The sequence below is a fragment of the Sceloporus undulatus genome, chromosome 1, assembly GCF_019175285.1.
Source record: "Sceloporus undulatus isolate JIND9_A2432 ecotype Alabama chromosome 1, SceUnd_v1.1, whole genome shotgun sequence".
Taxonomy (NCBI): domain Eukaryota; kingdom Metazoa; phylum Chordata; class Lepidosauria; order Squamata; family Phrynosomatidae; genus Sceloporus; species Sceloporus undulatus.
Genome location: NC_056522.1, coordinates 164,136,586 through 164,158,226, shown reverse-complemented (window position 1 = coordinate 164,158,226; position 21,641 = coordinate 164,136,586). Strand labels below are relative to the sequence as shown.

The 21,641-nt window shown below is 38.8% G+C and overlaps 1 protein-coding gene across 2 annotated transcripts in view; it reads right to left on the bottom strand.

The window, feature by feature from the left end:
• The window catches only part of SPAG16 (sperm associated antigen 16), a 510,294-nt gene extending 490,791 nt beyond the window's left edge, over positions 1–19,503 (bottom strand). Inside the window, exons 1-4 of one of the 2 annotated variants that reach the window (XM_042446654.1) lie at positions 19,314–19,503; positions 9,295–9,341; positions 5,915–6,013; positions 4,523–4,650 (exon numbers count right to left, since the gene is read on the bottom strand). In XM_042446654.1, the coding sequence (XP_042302588.1) occupies positions 4,523–4,650; positions 5,915–6,013; positions 9,295–9,341; positions 19,314–19,371 (332 nt within the window). In that variant the 5' untranslated portion in view covers positions 19,372–19,503. Of the gene's footprint in view, positions 1–4,522; positions 4,651–5,914; positions 6,014–9,294; positions 9,342–18,970; positions 19,010–19,313 lie in introns of those variants that run through there. The other variant, XM_042446655.1, reaches the window with a different exon arrangement.
• Positions 19,504–21,641: the final 2,138 nt, after the last annotated feature.

The following is a 21,641-nucleotide window of genomic DNA, read 5'->3' as shown; positions in this document are numbered from 1 at the left end:
GTTTATTTGCCTCCTTAGGTGGGTACTGTAGCTTGAGAAATGCCTGTTGTAAATCAAGAGTTCTAAGTCTATCATTTGGGTCAGAGTAGAACCGATTGTATTGGAGATCTTGGCTGTAAATAACATATTTGGTATTGTGTTCTGGGTGGAAACTGGAAGTACTGTATGTAACTATGTTAAGCAACCAGTGGGTTTTCTATACAGCATAGTGCTTAGATGTCCATTGTGCAGTTGCACAGTGGTATCAAGAAAACACATTTATTCTATGGGTTGTTTTAAATGTCTACCTGCGTAAGTAGATTTCTGCAAATAATAAAGAAGTGACTTAATGCAATACACTGTCACTGAGAGCTATAAATATAATAATGTTATATTTCAGCTGAAACATTTATCTGAAAGCAAAAAGATTATTTTTATATCCAAAAAAACATAGAAATCTCAAGCTGTGGTATAAATGCATCAATTATCATGCCTAATTTAATTAAAGATTACTTCTCAAACAGGCTTTCATATCTAAGAGGGTCATTTAATAAATGAGCTGAGCACTTATAGGTGTAAATGAATCAACTTTCTCAGCATTAATTATTTTCTCATTTCAAATCTCATTAGAGTTTGATCACATCATGGATCAGCTGTATATTAGCCGGGAAAAGATACTTGTACAAAGCGAAATTTGCTAACTATAATTTGCTTTCACTTATTAATGATGCCAATTAACAATTTTAAACCAATTTTAAAACATTTATAAAATACAGTTTAGGACATTCACTCACAAACAACTCACAAACCATTAAACATGGTGCCTTAACATTGTAAACAATAACCCAGAAAACATTTGTTCCTATGTATAATTTCAGATGTAAGAAAAGAATCTAGAAAACTGACTGGTCACATCATTGCATGAACACTGCCTTAATAAAAGGATCATAGTTCTCCAGTAATGACAAAGATCAAGATAAAAGTGTGCAATTTTTTACTATAACTCATGTTGCCATGGCTACAGCAGTGTCTGCTACAGTAAACAAGTGAAATATGAATAGCAGATATATTTCTTTAAATACTTAAAAGACATGACATGAGTAATGTGTGGACTTAGTACAGAAAAAAATTGATATGTACTAAGATAGCCTTGGCAAAAATGTAAATTGTGCAATAGCCTTTTGTTGTTAATTGCCTTTGAGTTGATCTCGACTCATGGTAACCTATGGATGAGACATCTCCAAGTCCCTCTGTTCTACACTGCTGTGCTTAATTCCTGCAACCTCATAAAACCCATGACCTCCTTAATAGAGTCCATCCAATTGTGGCCTTCCTGCTTCCCTCCACCTTTCCCAGCATTATTATCTTTTCCAGTGAGTCGTTCCTTCTCATGATGTGTCCAAGTCATGACCCAACTACAGCTTCTTAGAATAGTCCTTTGAAAATGAAGCAGCCAGACTGGTGCCAGATGTGCATTTTAAAGACCATAACACCAGTCCTGCAAGAACTGTACTAGCTTCCAGTTTGCTTCCAAGCTCAAATCAAGGTGCTGGTGTTGACCTGGTGTTCAGGAAACAAGATACCTGAAAGACTACCTCTTCCCACATGAGCCTGCCAAAAAATTGAGGCCTTCAGAGCAGGCCCTGTTGCATGTCCCAATACCTTGTGATACTAGGTTGGTGGTTACATATAACAGGACTTTCTCCATGGCAGCGCCTTGACTGTGGAACCTCATACCCAAGGAAGTCAGGCTGCCCCATCTCATTTAAGCTTCTGACAAGCAGTCAAAACAGGGCTGTTCTGCATGGCAGTCAGTATTTGAAATTGCTGTTTTAATGATTACTGAACTGGATTCTAGGATTGTTTTTAGGAGACTTTAAAGAATACTTTAATGTATTTTTTAAATGCTTTTATCTTTGTATTGTTTTAACTGGTTTTCATATGTTCATCTCCTCAGGAGCTCTTGTGGGCTGAGAAGCAATATAAAAATACTTTTCATCATCGTCGTCATCATCCAAATATTTGTGAAGTCCATGCAGGAAAAAAAAAATATTCACCTACTGAATGGCTTTGCAGCCAATGTTTGGTTGCTTCTGGCAAACCCACATAAAGGGATTCTATTTTTAAATCTATTCTAACAAAGTTCTAACAGGATTTGAGACTAAAAATTAATCATGCTACATCAAAGCTTATGTCCCAGCACAGATTTATGTGGAAAAGATGTGAAATATTCCTCACTGAATTACTGGGTGTCTATATCCCCAAGGAACTGACTTGTTTACTTGAATAAAATGCCTACTAGTAATGAAAATGGATTACATCCCAACTGCTTAAATGTGAGAAGTCAAACTTTCACTTATAAGCAGGACACCCACAATAAAGATGATACTACATTCAAAATCAGGCAAAAAGACACCAGAATCTTTTGTCCACAAAAACAAATGATTGGATTCACCAGGGCACTACTACATCATAGGCACAATTACGGAGAATTTATAGTCCCCATTCCTAAACTCTGCAACATCTGATTTCAGATTAAGCAATTCAGTAAACTCTCCTTGCCCTCTGCTCTCTCTCTCCACTTCTTCCAATTTTAGCCCATCTTCTGTTTACTGATCTATATAAATGTGCCAATTACAAAGGATGTAAGCAAAGGGACTTTTATTGAATCTGACACCACTTCATTGTGTGCAAGTCACTTGAATGAGGAGCCTCTCACTAGAGAGGTCTGAGATCTGTTTACTATTTGGCTTCAAATATAGCAGATTATTACCTTTGCTTATAACTTTTATGGTAAAAACGGTACTTTATCTGAGCATCCACACACCTAGAGCGGGCAGTTATAGAGACAGCAGAGACACATTTTGATGCATCTGAAGTGATGTAGTGCTGCCATTTTGGCTGATTTTCGGCCTTCTTTTGTTGGTTTTTTGTTTGTTTGTTTGTTTGTTTGTTTGGTAAATGCTTGGGCTCTTAGGAAGGTAAGCCACCATATTTGTGGTGGGTTTGAGGTATATTTGACCAGTTTTTATGGGGAAATCACATTGTGCAAGATTTTTTAAAAACATTTTGGGGAGCCTGAGGAACTTGACAGTTCACATTTTTCCTACCGCTGCCATAGAATATAACATAAGGTTGTATTTCTCTCTTATACTGATGTTAACTGGGCTAAGAAAGACATGGGAAGCAGATCTGAACACTTAAACTAATGTGACCTAACAGGACTACTTATGGACAGAACCTCTAAAATCAAAGATATCTAATATAAAGAAATGTCGTTTAAAGTGCTTTACAGATAGCACCTTCCCCTAGTAAAGATTCATCTAATTGATTACTGAATCTTACATGAATGTTGATGGGGCAACCTCCTCTACATACACATCCTCTTAGATCTACAGGTTCAATGTACAGTAGTGTCTACCTCTTAGTCAGATAAGTTCTTTCAAATCTCAAATAAAACAACAATCAACCAAACTTAATGTTACATTTCTCTGAAAGGAGACTAAGAATTACCAACATTAAAAGTTAGTTACTGTATATACTCAACTATAAGTCGACCTCATGTATAAGTCAAGGGCAAGTTTTGGGGCCAAAATTATGGATTTTGATATGACTCATGGATAAGTCGAGGGTAAAACTTAGGAGCATTTAGCAAAGGATCTAAACGACGAAGCAAAGCAAAACAGTGTCAAAAACTTACACAATTCCAGCAGACGTAGGTCTTTGTGCTCACCTTTAAGACTAGAAGGGTGAGAGAGTAGAGGGGATCAGTGCTTCCAAGACACATGGAGGCGTTACAAACCGCCACTTTGCGGCGGTCTCCCAGCGCTGCTGTTTGCTCCGTGAGGGAGCCGCCGCAGCCAAACCGCGCGGCTCCCTTACGGAGCAAAAAAGAAGCTCCAAAATGGAGCTTCTTCTGGCGGCACGCTAATGACGCCGCGAGTTGCCAATGGCGCACTCACAACATCATTAGCGCCGTGCGACATGTGGATGCACAGCGTCCGTTACATCAAGATGGCGGCGGCCATGTGGAACGGCCGCCGCCATTTGTTACGGACAGAGTCCCTAACAGGACTTTTTTAAACGGGGACGTCCTGAGGACGTCCCAAGTGGCGGTTTGTAACCCGCCATTATGCTCTTCCCTTTCACCAGGGGATGTTTCCTTCTTTTTAATAAGAGTTAAGATATAGTACTTACAATGACCCGTGGATAAGTTGATTCAGATGTTTGGGGTCAATTGTTTGACCTAAATTTCTAGGCTTATACATGAGTATATACAGTAAATAACATAACAAAAAAGTGATGTTAAAAATTACTGCACACTGAAAAGATCCAGGCTTTCTGAAAAAAACGTCTCCATCCTTTTATTACATCTTTTATGAAAATTTAATTTCTCATGGGCCTTCATATCTTTAAAATGTAAAAGTAGCTATATGTGAGAGCATAGAGTTATGCTCACACAGAAAAAAAAACCTGTCTCTATAACAAAACCAAAAAAATTCCTGAATTATCTGAGCCAAAATATATTTGAAAAAAGATTTACCATTCAGTTTGAAAGCAGTCCAGTGTTCTGTTCATGCCCATTCTTATTAGAAAATTACAGAGGAAGTCATCTACAACTTCAGGTGTTTCAGAAAGGGAATGCTTAGTAATCTGGCCTGGTCGCTGAGCCTAGAAAGAAAGTCCAAGAGCCACTATTAAAAATATAAAGGATCTGTATGCCTCATAATTGCTTTCCAAAACACAATAACACACTTTTTAGTCATAGGCTACTTTACTTTCTTTACTACATAAATTAAATTCTTTACTACATAAATTACAGTGTGATAAACAGAACTATAGCCATTTATTTCTCATGGCCTTGCATCATACAGCAAGTTAATGGGGACTATAATGAATTTCTCCAGGTTTTGGTTCATGCACAGGAACAAAACAAAAAACCTGGAAAGCATGAAATATGTTGGACTCTTTAAGATAATAAAGTTTGTGGACCATCAACAGCACATGGGACTTTGTTTCCTTTATCTGGTTCATGTACCCCAATTTGTCCTAAAACCAACAAGTGTAGTGGATTAATACAATATATCTCAGCTGCTGGGATACTTGGTCCTAATTATTTTTAAACTGGTTAAATTTAGTGCTGTTTAATAGAGTAGCTTACTTAAATGATTTTTAAACTTTTTATAATTAAAAATGTTTGTAGTTACAGTTTGTTTGTATTGTGAGATGCCTTGGAGCCCATCATACTGGCAGAAAGATGAAATATAAAAGAAATAAATAGATAGATAAACTATTCCATCAAACTTTACCTAGAAAACAAGAATCCCACTAATTAGGGCTATTTTTTTTTGTTTTGTTTTGTTTTTAGATCAATGAACAGATAAAAACTGAGCCCATTCCAGTTTTAATATACAACTAGCTTCACTCAATAAGGGACTGGTTGTATTTGTGTTGCTATAGCTGCATTTAATTATACATCCAGGTGTTTCAATGAAGCTCAGCTCAGCAGCATGATATGGGTGTACATGTGCATCCACAATAACTATACATGCATGTTTCTATAGGCATATTCTACTCTGAGATGTATATGTATACAATGAAACATTACCAATGGCAAAATTAGTCAAATAAATTAATACAAAACTTCAAAAAATATCACATTCTTGTCAGTTTCCTTTTAGACCCCTATTATATATTTCCAAATGTGAGATTTGGTTTGGTTCAATTATACAACTATATCTAGGCTATGTGCTTTTCTGGTGAATCATAAGGAAATGTGATCTATGTCAATCTAAAAAATCAGCTCAGATAACTTATTTGTTCTCTCAACTTTAAATAAATCCTGCATGTGACAAAAAGTAAGTTAGAGTACATTATGCATTATGAAGCCACAAAAAATAAGATGGCCACATATATTTAAGAACAAGGTGTTTACCATAATTTGGGCATCAATGGCTTGTTCTTGCATAGTATGCAATGCTTTTGCCAAATCTTCATCACCTTCTTGAATGCTAAAGTCATCATCTGCTGGTACCTAAGATACAATTAGAAATAAATATAAGTACTCCAATTATAGGAAAACAGTTATTATGACTACAAATGATTTACATAAATTCCTCCTAGATAACAAGGATATTGAAATAGTTAAAGATTTCCAGTACCTTGGATCAAACAAAGATCAGAACAGAGACGGCAGTCAATAAATAAATAAAAAGTCTAGGAATGGGAAGGGCAGCTATGAAAGAATTAGACAAGATCCTAAACTGAAAAGATATACAGTGGGCCCTTACTTTATGTGGGGGATCCGTTCTGGGGAGAAAAAAACCTGCATAAGGCAAAAAGCACGTATTCTTGAGCCCCATTAGATATAACGGGTCTCGTGCTCATGATGCAGGTGCATGCACCATACTGTATTTTGCTGCACGGCTTCAGCATAAGCTGAAAGCCACATATAGTGCGCCCGCATATGGTGCGGACACACTATACAATTAAACACTAAAGTCAGGATCTTCCAAGCCATGGCATTTCCTACCACCATGTACAGATGAGAGCTGGACAGAAAGAAAATCAGTTCATTTCAGATGTGGTGCTGGAAAAGACTGTTGAAGATACCGTGGATAGCCAAATAGACCAAAAAAAAAAAAAAAAAAAAAAAAAAAAGGGGGGGGGCGTACTTGAGAACATCAAATCTGAACTCTCCCTGGAAGCCAAGATGATCAAATTGTGGCTTTTGCACTATGGCCACATCATGAGAAGGCACAATTCATTAGAAAAGCTAATCATGCAAGTAAAGGTAGAGGGTAGTAGAAAGAGAGAAAGACTGCATGCCTAAAGATAAACTTTGTCAGGGAGGTAGGACCTAAGCAGAGTAGTGGAAGACAGGGGATCTTGGAGATCTTTCATCTACAGCGCTATATAAATAAAGCATAATAATAATAATAATAATAATAATAATAATAATAATAATGGGGTGGCCATGAGCAGGGGTCACCTCATTGGCAGTTAACAACAAAAAAACAAATAAATTCATGGCTCAGGATATACAGCTGTAATCTATTATTATTATTATTATTATTATTATTATTATTATTGTTATTATTATTACTGTTATTTTATCCATTTACATCTTGCCTTTCTTAACAGACTCAAAAGAGCTAACAACATATTTAAAAATGATGCATGTTAAAACTATAACAAAGCTTTAATAAAAGTATAAAATAACCATTTTTAAAACAATTAAACAATTGATGAAGTTTAAAAAAAGTTGAATATTAAAATTCATTAAACATCTGGGAACAACCACTGAGATGGTCCTCTCCTTTATTCCCACGAAACAAGCCTGGGAAGTTAGTTGGACACAGATACTGTATAATCTTTTCCAGCTGATCTTTGAGTTCTATTGGGCTCATAAAGGGAGATAGAGCCCTTCAGATAACCTACAGCTGAGCCATATAGGTTTTATATGTCATCACCAGGACTTTAAATTTTGCACAGAGGTAGACCAGCAGTCAGTGGAGCTGTGGCAACAAAGACGTTGTGTGTTCCCTGAAATCAGCCCTAGTTAGCAATCTGACTGTAGCGAATGCATCTTTTCCATGCACTGCCTCCCACACACATAGGGGTGACATGTTTTGTTTGGTCATTTTAAAAGTGGAATAACAAAAACTGCAACTACACATCAATGCCTGTATGCCTTTTGTTTAAACAAGAGAACAATTTTATCTCTACAGTTATGACTTTGGAGCCACAAATACATACCAATATATTGACTAGTAAAAGTGAAAGCAGCCCTCAACTGTGGTTCAGAAGCCAGTGAGCATGCTTACTTGTGAAGTCAGCCCAATTTAAATCTATTGCTTTTCTCTATCATACTCTGAAATCTCACATATTAATTCTTATCTGAATATTTTGATCATTTTACAAGGATAACACAAAGGCAGAATAAAAGAGCTACATGCAGAAAGCTTCTTATATTACATTTTCATACACGAATGTATCATTTTCATTTATACGAATACATGTACCTTAAACATGGTAATAGCTACACTGTCTGAGTGCATACTTCTAAAAGCATTTATTTTAAAATATATTTTAAAATAGTTTAAAAATATTTATTTTACTGATAGTGCTAAAAATAATCAGTGTTTTATAGAAAACACCATTATTATTATTATTATTATTATTATTATTATTATTATTATTATTATGCTTTATTTATATAGCGCTGTAGATTTACACAGCGCTGTACATACAAACAATAAAATAGATAAAGTAAATCTGCCCCTAGCGTAAAATCTAAGAAATAATAGCTTAATACATATAAATAATACATAACAATAAAGGAAACGGTTCAATAAAGTTAAAGCAAGCAACAAATTAAAAACGTAAAGTAATAAATAATAGTCACACAATGCCTGGGAACACTTCTCTAAACAGGATGGTCTTCAACTCCATTCTGAAAATGGTTAAAGATATACTTTGTAATGCACAGATAGGCCTGCAACCATAAAAATGTCATTTAGGTGCTGCTGACATACAGATCAAGTAGACAGCACTGTCTCAGAACATCTTAAATGAATGCATATAACTGAACTGGCTGTTATACAGTATTTAAAAGATTATTATGTAATACTTTTATGTTTAAAATTACAATTGTCTCCATATAATATTATGCAATATGCTTGATTTAACTTGTTTAGATACCAAGCCTACAAGGGTTGCAAATGAAAACCTTCCAAAATTAGTCATCCTAGCACAGGCACATCAACAGGGATCAAAAAAGCAGAGAGCACATTCACTTATCCACTTCTGTCCAGTTCAATTTAGTTGAGAATGCATGTTTATAAGCATTTCGTATTAAATTGACATTAAAATAGCTATACTGCCCCACAATTACTTATTGTGATTTGTAGACTCTAGATAGACCTTCTCCAAATAGCAGGCAGAGGAGTCCATCCAAACACAGGGAGATTCCAATATAACAAGCATCCTTCCTGTAGCTGCAAAATGTTCTCCCATGTGTTTCCCTCATGCTGGAGAGGAGAAAAAGGAGGCATGTCTGAAGAAGCTGTGGATCCACAAAAATCAAAGCCTTCTGATATCCCCAGCACACCCTTGAAATGGTTGGGAGGCAGGGGGAATACCAGCACTGGAGTCAGACTAGTTTATCCATTTTGACTGAGATAATGGGACCAATTTCTATTTTTTAAACCCAGCTGTAAAGGGCAAAAGAAGAAAGGAAACCATCCAGCCTGGTAACTTTGTCTCTGTTCGGATGTCTTTATCTCCCACTTGATTGCTCTGTCTGTTTCTTACCTCTTCATACTGATAGTCATCTTCAGAGCTTTCTGTTACTGTAACCTCTGCATGCTCAGTTAAGTCTAAAACAGCAAATCATATTGGTTTCAAACATGGCTTCACAGCATAGTAAATTTTCTTTTAAAATGTATCTTCCACATTTTCCACCCTCAAAGTGACACTAAACAGCACCCACTCTGCAATTCTTTGTATAATAAACTCTGTACTGTTTTGTCAGTGTGATGCTTGACTGTCTATATACAGTACAGTGAATGCCACAGCTGTGTGGATACAAGATTTACTCTGATATTTAAAAACACAATTTAGGGAATCTTTTCTCAGCTTTCATTGAAGAATTCAGATAACTTTATTTCCCACAAATTCTCAATTGGGATCTGTGCTCAGCATTTATGTACCACAGGCTCCCAGAGTGTTATAATGCCTTTTCATAGATAGGTGTAAATTATTTTACAGAAGGTACATGCACCTAAAATCCTAGTTGCTGGACAAGGCAGGAGCCAATAATGCCAATATTAGTGCTTCATCCACACCGCAGAGATAATCCATGGTATTCCCTATCACCATGTACAGGTATGAGAACTGGACAGTGAAAAGGCCAATAAGAAGAAAATGAACTCATTTGAGATGTGGTGCTGGAGAAGAGTGCTGAGAATACCTTGGACAGACAAAAAGACAAACAAATGGTCCTAGAACAGATCAGCCCTGAAATCTTCCGAGAAGCTAAGACCTGTTACAGACTGCCAAAATAAAGCTGCTTTGGGTCTCTTTGGAGGTATGCTATTTAAATGATGCATGGGTCCTAAGAGCCCGGAGGTCACGCCAAAGCCACACTCCGTTCCTAAGCACTGGAGTGCAGCTTTGGTGCAGCTTCCGGATTCTTAGGATGCATGCATCATTTAAGCAGCATACCTCCAAAGAGACCCAAAGCAGCTTTATTTTGGCAGTCTGTAAGAGGCCTAAGATTATCAAATTTAGACTGTTTTACTTTGACTAGATCATGAGAAGACATGACTCATTAGAAAAGACAATAATGCTAGGATAGAAGGTAGAAGGCAACAGAAGGAGCAGAAGACCACACGCCAGATGCATAGAGACAATTAAGAAAGTCACGAGAGCAGTGGAAGACAGGGGATTTTGGAGATGTCTCACCCATGGGGTCACCATGAGTCAAAGTCGACTCAAAAACTAACAACAAACAACAAAGACACATGCGACTTTATATAGGTCAAATTCAAGACCAGCAGCCAGTGGAGCTGCTGCAACAAGGGAGATGTGTGTTCCCTGTATTCAGCCCCCATTAGCAATTCAGCTGCAGCTATGTGAGCATGAGTTTTCAGAAGAAGTGCAAACCCATCCAGCACTGAAACTCTATTCCTTCATCTGCCTTCTGACTGACAAGGGGCATCTCTGTCTTGTCTGAACTGAGTTTCTGGACAACCTTTCCCATCAGATACATCAATATGTTGAATAAATTGAGGGACAAAACAAACTCTGAGAGACTCCACAACTAAACAGACAAGGGTCAAAAAAAAGATCCGCCAGCATCACCTCCTGGGATCACCCCTCCAGAAAGAATGGAGCCACTGTAAACAGTGTCTCCAAGTGCGATCCAAAAAGGATACCAAGACTGATAGTATTGAAAACCACTGAGAAGTCCAGCAGAACCAACATGGAAAAGCTCCTTCTGTCCAGTTCCAAGTACCAGTCTCTCACCCAAACAACCAATACTGTCACCATTTCATAACTGTAACCATAACCATGGGTTATGGTCACCATAACCATAACTCCATTGGCAATGACCCAGGGCTGTAGGCCTGGCCCCACAGGACACCTGGTTTTACTTGTCAGCTCCCTCTACTGCTACAGAGTGGGTGTTCATGGATCTTCCACAGGAGTCCCAGAAGCAGAGATAACCCAGCAGCAGCAGCAACTGGGTGTAGGGGCACTTGCCTTTTGTTGCTCTTCAGGAAGATATTCTTGATGCAAAAAGCTTTGGAAAGTACAGTACTGGAACGTAAGTTCCATTGATTCAATTGGCTGACTCCAGTTAGATCTAACAATTAGATTTAGGCCAAAGAAATAATTCGCCTTTGTTTAAAAGGACGTATAAAGGCCTCATAAAATATATCTGTTATTCTTGCATATACACATGAATTAAAATCCATGGAACTATGAGGCCCTATATAATTTCAACTACTCTGAGACTGAAGCAGAAATGCAAAAACATACCTACTTGTTACAGCAAAAAAGCAGGAAGTACACATTCAGAGTTGGACTGCCACGTTTTTGTCAAGATTTACTAATTCTTCTAAACTGTATTAAGGAGGAAAAGCTTGAAATGGCTAAATTTTAATTAGTATTTGGCTTTTTGTAATTCAAATTACAATAGTGATTACTCTTTAAATGTCATGACATGCAAAATAAATCACTGAAAGTTACCATTCTGGTAGCAATATTTTTATATTTACAATATGAGAGAATAAATTAAGAACAGAATTACAGCTGCAACTGTAAATGAGTTCAGTAGCATTATTTTTAGTGTAAGCAAATACAGTGGTACCTCGGGATACGAAATACCCAGGTTACGAATTTTTCAGGATACGAAAAAATCCCATAGGGATTTATTGTTTCGGGTAAAGAAGGGTTTATAAGTCTCAATCATGTAAAGAAGCATAAAAGGAAGATACTGCAGTTACAGAAATACAGAAAAATAATTCTGCAATTCAGTTAGTTTTCTCACAGTCCATTTTTCACACACACACCCTCTCTACCCTCAGAATGTCTTAATATGGGCAATGCACATGTGTATATACATATACAACTAATTACTCACAGGTCAAATTTGTGGGCAAGAGGACAATTTCCATGCAGTGAGTGAGCAAACTGTGCAAGTGATGGACTACAAATTGCCTACCTGCTTCCCAGTGTCAACCAGATGCCCCTGTGATGTAAACCTTCCATCTCCCCACAGTTATACCTCAGTGAACGGGATTCAGAGGTAGACAACTATGTATACAGAGGTACATAATAGTCCTAGATTCACATTTGGATAGAGCCATGAATTTGTCTGACTTTTTAAAGCCATCCCAGGCTGTAGCTGCACTGCAGAAATAATACAGTTTGACACTGCTTTAACCGCCATGGCTCCATGCGATGGACTCCTGGAATTTGCAGTTTGTTGCGTCACCAGAGCTCTCTGACAGAGAAGGCTAAATGTCTCACAAAATTACAGTTCCCAGAATTCCATAGCATGAAACCACGGCAGGTAAAGTGGTGACAAACTAAATTATTTCTGTACTGCGGCTGCAGCCTACACTTGTGGCCATTACCACTCCTCATCACTACAGTTCCAGATAATTTAGATGTCAGAGCCTGCAGAGAATACAGACATGAGGCATGCAGCACTAGAACAAATTCTGCTAAATTTGCATTTGCCTTTATTTGCAATTGCATGGGAAAGCAATATATAATATTTTACAATAATGAATACTCTGCCTTGATACTTTCCTCCCAAACACTTCTTTCCTTGGAGAAGTTAATTTGGCACACAATCAAAGACAGACAGTCAACCAGAGACGCCAGCGGTTTCTAATGCAAATTGACAGTCCTACAGATAAATGTTCAAGTATCTGGTTTATATAAAAAATATTTAAAATGAGTTAAAGGCACAAAGAGTGTGTCAATACTCTTAAATTCTTACTCACTCAGATTCTAGGAATTACCATTTTATGGCACCTTCCCTCACCCCGCCATTCATTCCTGAAGAGAATTGAACAGTGGTTTCCTAAAGCTCAAATCAGAGCTGGCAAATCCAAAGCTTGCAAGCTCAAGTGTGGAGCCTGTGGTCACAATGGCAGAGCCTGGTTGCACTTCATTAAAAATGTCAACCTGATCTCAACCCACTCCATCGGACTGATATTCAATGCCACAATCCATGTGTTCGCAAAATATTTATGAGGTCTCCTTTGGCATTTCCTTGAGTTATGACCTCACTTACAGAAAGAGAAATATATTGCGCTGGAAAGGTATGACGGAACATGGATGATGAAAGTGGTTTAAATTGTACAAGGAAAAGCAGGGGTGCCGTGAAAAAGGTCCACCTTGTTTCAGTATTTCCCTATCCCTGAAATTCATCTCATTCTCCTGAGACAAAGGAGGGGGAGAAAGGGGGAAGGAAAAGGCAAAATGCTAGGATAATCACACGATTGCGCAGAAGATTTTCAGACAATGGCCTGTTACAGACTGCCAAAATAAAGCTGCTTTGAGTCTCTTTGGAGGTATGCTATTTAAATGATGCATGGATCCTAAGAGTCTGGAGGTCGCACCAAAGCCACACTCCATTCCTAAGCACCGGAGTGCAGCTTTTGGTACAGCTTCCGGATTCTTAGGATGCATGCATCATTTAAATAGCATACCTCCAAAGAGACCCGAAGCAGCTTTATTTTGGCAGTCTGTAACAGGCCAATGTCATGCTCAATCGAGACTTCTCCTGGGAATAAACAGCAATGCTCAAGCAACAAACTATTCACGGGGAAGCATACTAGAAGCACGATTGGCAGTGTGTGAAAGCTAATTGCGTTTCATTCCTGCTATTGGGGGATCTTTAAATTTAAAGGGACCACAGGAAGCCACCCAAGATCTTTAACCTGGGAAGCAAACTGGGATCTTTAGACTTTAAAGGGACTAACTTTCACTTTTAAATGCCTCTATTGTTGCAATGTTCTATTCACTAGAGCAGCAGCAGCAGCAAAACAAAATGCTAATACGACCAACCTAGTCATATCTTACATTATCATCAGTGACCTATCTCTGAGTAAATATACACTGGATTGGGCTGTAAGATTGCAACCTGATGTCTACTGATCCTGATTCAAGCCCCACTTAATTTACTTCTGAGTAATCACGTATTGTGTTGGGCTCCAGACCACTGCAAAATACAAGTAGCTGCCCTGGAGACTCCTGCCCCTTCTCACCTCATCTTATAAAAATAATAATTCTGAAACTAGTGTAAGGGATGGGGCTGAGTAACAGTCTCATGAGTAACAGGCCCAAACAGACAAGACAAAATAAAGCTGCTTCAGATCACTTGGTGGTATGCTGTTTAAATGACACACACATCTTAAGAAACCAGAAGCTGCACCAAATCTGCGCTCCAGTCCTTAGGACTGGAGCATGGCTTTGGCATGGCTTCCAACCTCTTAGGAGGCATGCATCATTTAAGCAGCATACCTCCAAAGTGATCCAAAGCAGCTTTATTTTGGCCTGTCTGTTCATGCCCACGGTTTGAGAAAACTGACCGACAATGTAACCCTATGCATATCTACTCAAAAGTACATCCCACTGAGTTTGGTAGGGCTTACTCAGAGACAAGTGGGACTATTCATCCATCCATCAACCTTTATTAGGCATCTCAATAGACAATATACAACAAACAATACAATACAAAATTAACTAAAATAGTCTACATGAATACTTTAAAATTTATCATCCTTAAAATCATCTAACACTAAACTCTAACCATTATTTAATTTGTACCAGATTTTTGTTGACTCCATTAGAAAATTGGCCATCAATCGTGTAATCTGTACATTACAATCCTCCAATAAATGTACTAAAGTTACAGTATATCCGTTAAGCAGTAATTCATTTCCAATAGTTTCTTTAGCAATTTCGCTCTCGGTTTTTGATACAGCGGGCAAAGAAATATAATATGTTGGAGTGTATCTGGAGATAGTTCACATATACATATTCGATTTGCAAAAGGGATCCTCAAATATCTACCCCTAGTGATACAGGAAGGGTGAATATTCAACCTTGCAAAGAGGAAAGCTTTCCTCGAAGCCTGAAGGGACAATGATTGAAAGTACTTTGGCATCTTGCCACAATAGGGGGGAATGCCAAATACAGAAGGGGAGCACACTCTGGGAGGAGTGGAATAAGTCATCTTGTAATCCCAACTCAGTAAACAATCCTTAATTGTCTTGAGGCATTCCTCCTCAGTTAGGAGGAGTAGCGAGTCCAGACTTAGGCCCTTTAATTTTAATTTATCTTCATAGATTTTTGACCAGTTAGTATAATAATTATCAGATAAAAGAAACCAAATTAGACTAGATCTATTTGGTCTATAATGGATTTTAAGCCAAGATTTGTACGCCATCAACCAAGCTGTGGTCTCGAGTGTATCCAGACCAAGCTCGGCATATAATGTTAGGTGATGAACACATGGTGGAATAGATAACAATTTCCTGCAGAATTGTGTTTGTAAACTTTCAACCTCCTTGTTGAAAGCTGTTACCCAAACAGATATACTATATAGTATTTGTGGTCTTATTTTGGTTTTATAAATTTTCATAGCTGCAAGGATATCTTGGTTTCCCTTCTTATAATAAAAGGATTGTAAAGTCGCCAGAGATCTTTTTCCAGATTGAACGACCTTTTCTCTCTGTTTTGCCCAAAGACCATTGTAATGGAAAAGAACGCCCAAATATGTGTACATTTTTACCTGCTCTATGATTTGATTATTCACCTTCCATTTCCTTGGAGTGAATCCTTTTGAAAATACCAAAACCTTTGATTTAGTAACATTTATCTGTAGGTGGAACTTAATACAATACTCACTAAATCTAATCAGGGCTCTCGATAAGCCCGACAAGTGGGACTATAAGTGAGTGCGTGCACACATGCACTTTTGTCACCCGCCAACTTATGGTGTCCCCATGAAATTTTCATAAAGATTTTTAAGCAAGGAATACTCAGAGGTGGTTTTGCCAGTCCTTTCCTCTGAAATATAGTCCACAGCACCCTGTATTCTTTAGCAGTCTCCCATCCTAGTACCAACAATGGCTGACCCTGCTTAGCTTCCAAGATCAGACAGGATCCTTGGTAGAATCTAGGGTCCAAAACATGCTGCAGAAATAATCCAGTTTGAGGCCACTGGCTCTGTGCTAGGAAATTCTGGGAACTGTAGTTTTGTGAGACGTTTAGCCTTCTCTGTCAGGGATCTCTGGTGCCTCAACAAACTCCAATTCCCAGGATTCCCTAGCACTGAGCAAGGGCAGCTAAAGCAGTCTCAAACTGGATTGTTTCTGCAGTGTATATATAGAGTGCAGGGAAACTTATCTTCATTCATATTTTTTTTATCACTACATAAAGTAACAAGTATGTTTACTCCCAGACCAAAAAAAAGAACACCACTTATCTATGAAAAGAATTACAAAATGTTCTAAGACTTTAAAAAAAATGTAGTAAAGAGGAAAGGGAATCCAAAATGTTTGTCAACATGACCATTGTGTATATACAATCTCATGGGGGAAATGTTACAAACGTTTCAAACTTTACAAGTAAGCCAGTAAATATAAAGATATTCAATTTACTGTTTTAAATGGGGGGAATTCCGAAAAAAGTTGTTAGTTTTTAAACTTTATATATTTAACAGCACGTTGTTGTTGTTGTTGTTGCTGTTGTCGTGTGCCTTTAAGTCATTTTCAATTTGTGGCAACCCTAATGTGAACCTATCACAGGGTTTTCTTGGCAAGTTCCTTTAGAAGGAGTTTGTCATTGCCATTCTCTAAGGCTGAGAGAGTGTGCCTCCTTGGCCAAAGTCATCCAGTGGTTTTCAATGCTTGAGTGGGGATTTCATCCTTGGTCAGAGTCACAGTTCAGTGCTCAAGCCACTACATTGCACTGGCTCACATGGATTTAACAGTATGTGTGGGCCAATTTTCTAATTTCACCTCCTTTCTTTAAAAAGTAAAATCTTCCATACCGCTTTATATTCAACAAGCACTTGGTCTGAGTTAAATTTGTTCATTTAGGTGAAACAGCCATACTTTCTTATAGTCAAAGTGTATGAAGCTGATTTTATAAGATACATACGGCACAATGCTATGAAAGACAACTAAGTATATCTCTGATCCACGTGAGACATATTTCCAAGTACTGTAAATGGGAATATGCAAACTACATTTAATATATCTATGGGCCCGAACAGACAGGCCAAAATAAAGCTGCTTTGGGTCACTTTGGAGGTATGCTGTTTAAATGATGCATGCATCCTAAGAGGCTGGAAGCCAGGCCAAAGCCACACTTTGGTGTGGCTTCTGGCCTCTTGAGATATGTGTGTCTTTTAAACAGCATGCCTCCAAAGTGACCAGAAGCAGCTTTATTTTGGCCTGTCTGTTTGGGCCCTTTATTATATCTGTACATCCAGGACAAGCAACATGTGGTTTGAATATTGGACTATGACTCTGGAGAGCAGGGTTCAATTTCCCACTCAGCCATGAAACCCACTGGGAGACCTTGGGCAAGTTACACTCTCTCAACCTCTGAGGAAGACAACAGCCAACCCCCTCTGAACAAATCTTGCCAAGAAAACCCCATGACAGGTTCTCCAAAAGTCAGAAACGGAACATAACCAAGGAAGCAGAAAGAGGAGAGGGCAACCCTTCCGAGGCTGCTGGAAAAGGCCAGCATGCCTAGTGGTTTGAGCTTTAGACTACGACGCTGGAAAAACAAGTTTCAAATCCCTACTTGAGCATTAAAAAAAGCAACAACAAGGTGGACCTTGGGCAAGTCACACTCTCTCAGTCTCAGAAGACAACCCTGGCAAACCCCCTTCTGAAGAAACTTGCCAAGAAAACAGGGCTGAGGAGTAAGGAGTAAGAGGTTTTTGCAGGAGTAGGAGTAGGAATGAGGAGTAACAAAATATATTTCTTACTCGTTACTCCTGTTATTATATTGTACATGCAAACACCATTTTTTATTTTTTTAAAACTTTTATTTATTATTGAGTATAATAGGAGTAGTAGTAACGTTAAGAAAAAAATATCTTACTCCGGAGTAGGACAAGGAGTAACCTCCCAAATCACCACTACTCCCCAGCCCTGCAAGAAAACCCTATGATAGGTTCGCCTTAGGATTAGTATAAATCAGAAATGACAACAACAAAGGTCCAAAACACACTGCAAAATAAATAATCCGGTTTTTAAGAACGCTTTAACTGCAATGGCTCAATGCTAGGGAATCCTGGGAAGTGTCATTTTGTGCTTATTGTCAGTTCATTTTTTTGTATTTCTCCCTTGCTATATTTTAATAATAATAATAATAATACAGTAATAATAATAATAATAGATTTATTTATAGCACGCCTTTCCGAAAGGATCAAAGCGGGTTAAAAAAAGAAAGAAAGAAAAGAAATACATAAACTATACATAACACATGCTAAAATGCATAGCTAAAATTGCATATCCCCTTATCCCTTGCCAGAACTAAAATACCAATACCATGAGCGCAATTTAAAATTCATTTAAAATAAAAAATAAAATTTAAAATAGACGAGATTTAAAATAGGCAAGGCTGGATGGAAGACATATGGGATGAGCGTATTACGTATTACATTGAATTGGGTTTTTTTTGCAGAACGTACGCCAAAGGCAGGTTGCTTTTATTTTATTCTACTTTATATAATTAATATTATTAAATATTAAATATATAAAAATATATATTTAATATATTATTATATTATATTTTTAACTGACTGCATGGACAGCACTGCATAAATTTACAGCGCTCTATAAAGGAAGCTTAATAATAATAATAATAATAATTTAGGTGGTGCCACAACACATTACAACCCCCAGCTTTCCCTATTTTATTTTATTAAGAGTATTTATACCCCACTTTTCAGCCATCTCTCTCATAGTATTGAGAGCACTAGGGTCCCAAACACACTGCAGAATAAATAATCCAGTTTCAGTCTGCTTTAACTGTCCCTGGCTCAGTGCTAGGGAATCCTGGGAATTGTAGTTTATTGTAGCATCCCAGGTCTCTCCCTCTCTGACAGAGAAGAAGGCTGAAAGATGTCTCACAAACCCTACACTTCCCAGGATTCCCTAGCATTGAGCCAGGGCAGTTAAAGCAGTCTCAAAGTGGATTATTTTTGCAGTGTGGCTGCTACAGAGAGACCCCAAAGCAAGGCAGGGGGATGCCCCCATCCCTCCCAGAGCAGCAAAGGATACGATGGAGGCAGAAAGTGCCCTCAGTGGTGGTGGTCATGCTGGGAACCTCCTCCATCATGGCTCACTGCTGATGCTTGCAGCTGCAACTGCTGATAGAGCTGCCTTGGCCTCCTTCTACTCCTCCTCTTCTAGGAAGCGTCCTCTGGTTGCTAGGGGCAACGCCAAGGCTTCACTGGGAAAGGGAACTGCAGCCCTCCCTTGATTATATTGTATGCTTCCCTCCCATCTCCAGGACGCATGCGCACTGAGGGAATGATAACTAAGTCACTGTGTGGAGGAGTGCATAGAGCATCACTCCATGTCCATGCTCTCTCCCCCTAAAAAGGTGTCTTAAAAGCCCCTTTTTTGGATAGGAAGCTGGCATGACTGTTTAGGACTCCTCCTTTTTCCAATTTAAGTCCTCCATTTCTGTCTTCTGTCCAGGAGGAAGTCCCAAAGGTCCTCCATTTGGAGCATCACTAAGAGGCTCATTGAGCATAATAATAAAAACAACAACAACAACAACATGGTGACCAGACCTGGACCTCCTTTTCCAGAATATGTCCTCCATTTCCACTTTTTTTCCCCTGGAGGAATTCCAAAAGGTCCTCCATCACTGAGAGGCCCATTGAGCACAAGGTGACCAGACTTGGTCCTCCTTTTCCAGAACATGTCCTCCTTTTCCATTTTTTTTCCTCCTGGAGGAGTTCCAAAGGGTCCTCCACCACTAAGGAGCCCATTGACCTTTTGCAGGACCTGTCCTCCATTTCTGCCTTCTGTCCAGGAGGAATTCCCCAAAGTCCTCCACTTGGAGCATCACTAAGAGGCCCATTGAACACAGGGGGGCAAGGTATCCTGCTTTTTCCAGTTTATGTCCTCCATTTCAATCTTATGAACAGGAGGAATTCCAAAATGTCTTCCACTTGGAGCATCACTAAGAAGTCCATTGAGCACAGGGTGACAAAGTGTCTTCCTCTTCCAGGACCTTCCCTCCATTTCTTCCTTCTCTCCAGGAAGAATTCCAAAATGTCCTCCATTTCGTGTATCACTGAGAGGTCCACTGAGCACAAGATGACCAGACTTGGTCCTTTTTTTCCAGAATATGCCCTCCATTTCTTCCTTCTCTCCAGGAGAAATTCTAAAATGACCTCCATTTTGTGTATCACTAAGACCAGACTTGGTCCTCCTTTTGCAGGACCTGGCTTCCATTTCTGCCTTCTGTCCAGGAGGAATTCCACAATGTCCTCCATTGAGCATCACTACGAGGCCCATTGAGCACAATGTGGCCAGACTAGGGCCTCCTTTAGCCGGACCTTCCCTCCATTTCTGCCTTCTGTCCAGGAGTAATTCCAAGCTGTCCTCCACTGAGCATCACTAAGGCCAACTGAGCACAAGATGACCAGACTAGGTCCTCCTTTTACAGGACCTGTCCTCCATTTCTGCCTTCTGTCCAGGAGTAATTCCAAGATGTCCTTCATGTTGTGTATTGCTAAAAGGCGCATTGAGCCTTCAAAACTGAGAGCCTCCCATCCTGTCCCATTTGATAAACTCCTGAATAATCCAAGTCCTGGGTAGGACTTGGATGGGGAGACCGCCAATGAATAACATGCCAGTAGGGCTAGTTCTGAGTATTTCTTACCTTTAAAAAACCCTATGAAATCCATGGGGTCATCATAAGTCAACAGTTAACTTGAAGGCCCACATACACATACAAATTAGGGGTGTATCTACACTGCAGAAACAATCCAGGTTGACATTGATTTAACTACCATGGCTCAGTGCTATGGGAGCTATACTTTGTTGTGGCACCAGAGCTCTTCTCACCAAGAAGGCTAATTGTCTCGCAAAACTACAATTCCCAGGATTCCATAGCATTGACCCATGGCAATTAAAGTAGTGTCAACCTGGATTATTTTTGCAGGGCAGATGCAGCCCTAGAGTGTGTGTCTTCAAGTCACCTGTCAGTCTATGGTGACCCTGTGAGTTTCAAAGGGTTTTCTTAGGCAAGGAATCCTCAGAGGTGGTTTTGCCAATTCCCTCCTCCGAAATATAACCTACAATACCTGGGATTCATTGGAGTTCTCATACTCGAGTACTAACCAGAAAAACAGATTATCAGGGTATTCAAAGAGATGCCTCCCAGTCTGTTCCAGAATTGAAAGATATAAGGGAAATCCATTGCATTTGGTGAAGTGGATTTCAGTCTAACGTGTTTTTCCCCTCAGGTAGGCTCAAAATTGTTCCTGGATTATTAGGGGAAAGATCTGATTAAATTTCTTCTCCCAGGGATACTAATTTTCTGCATAAAGGGTCTTTTAAATCTAATGAAGGAGCATTTATAGGTACTTA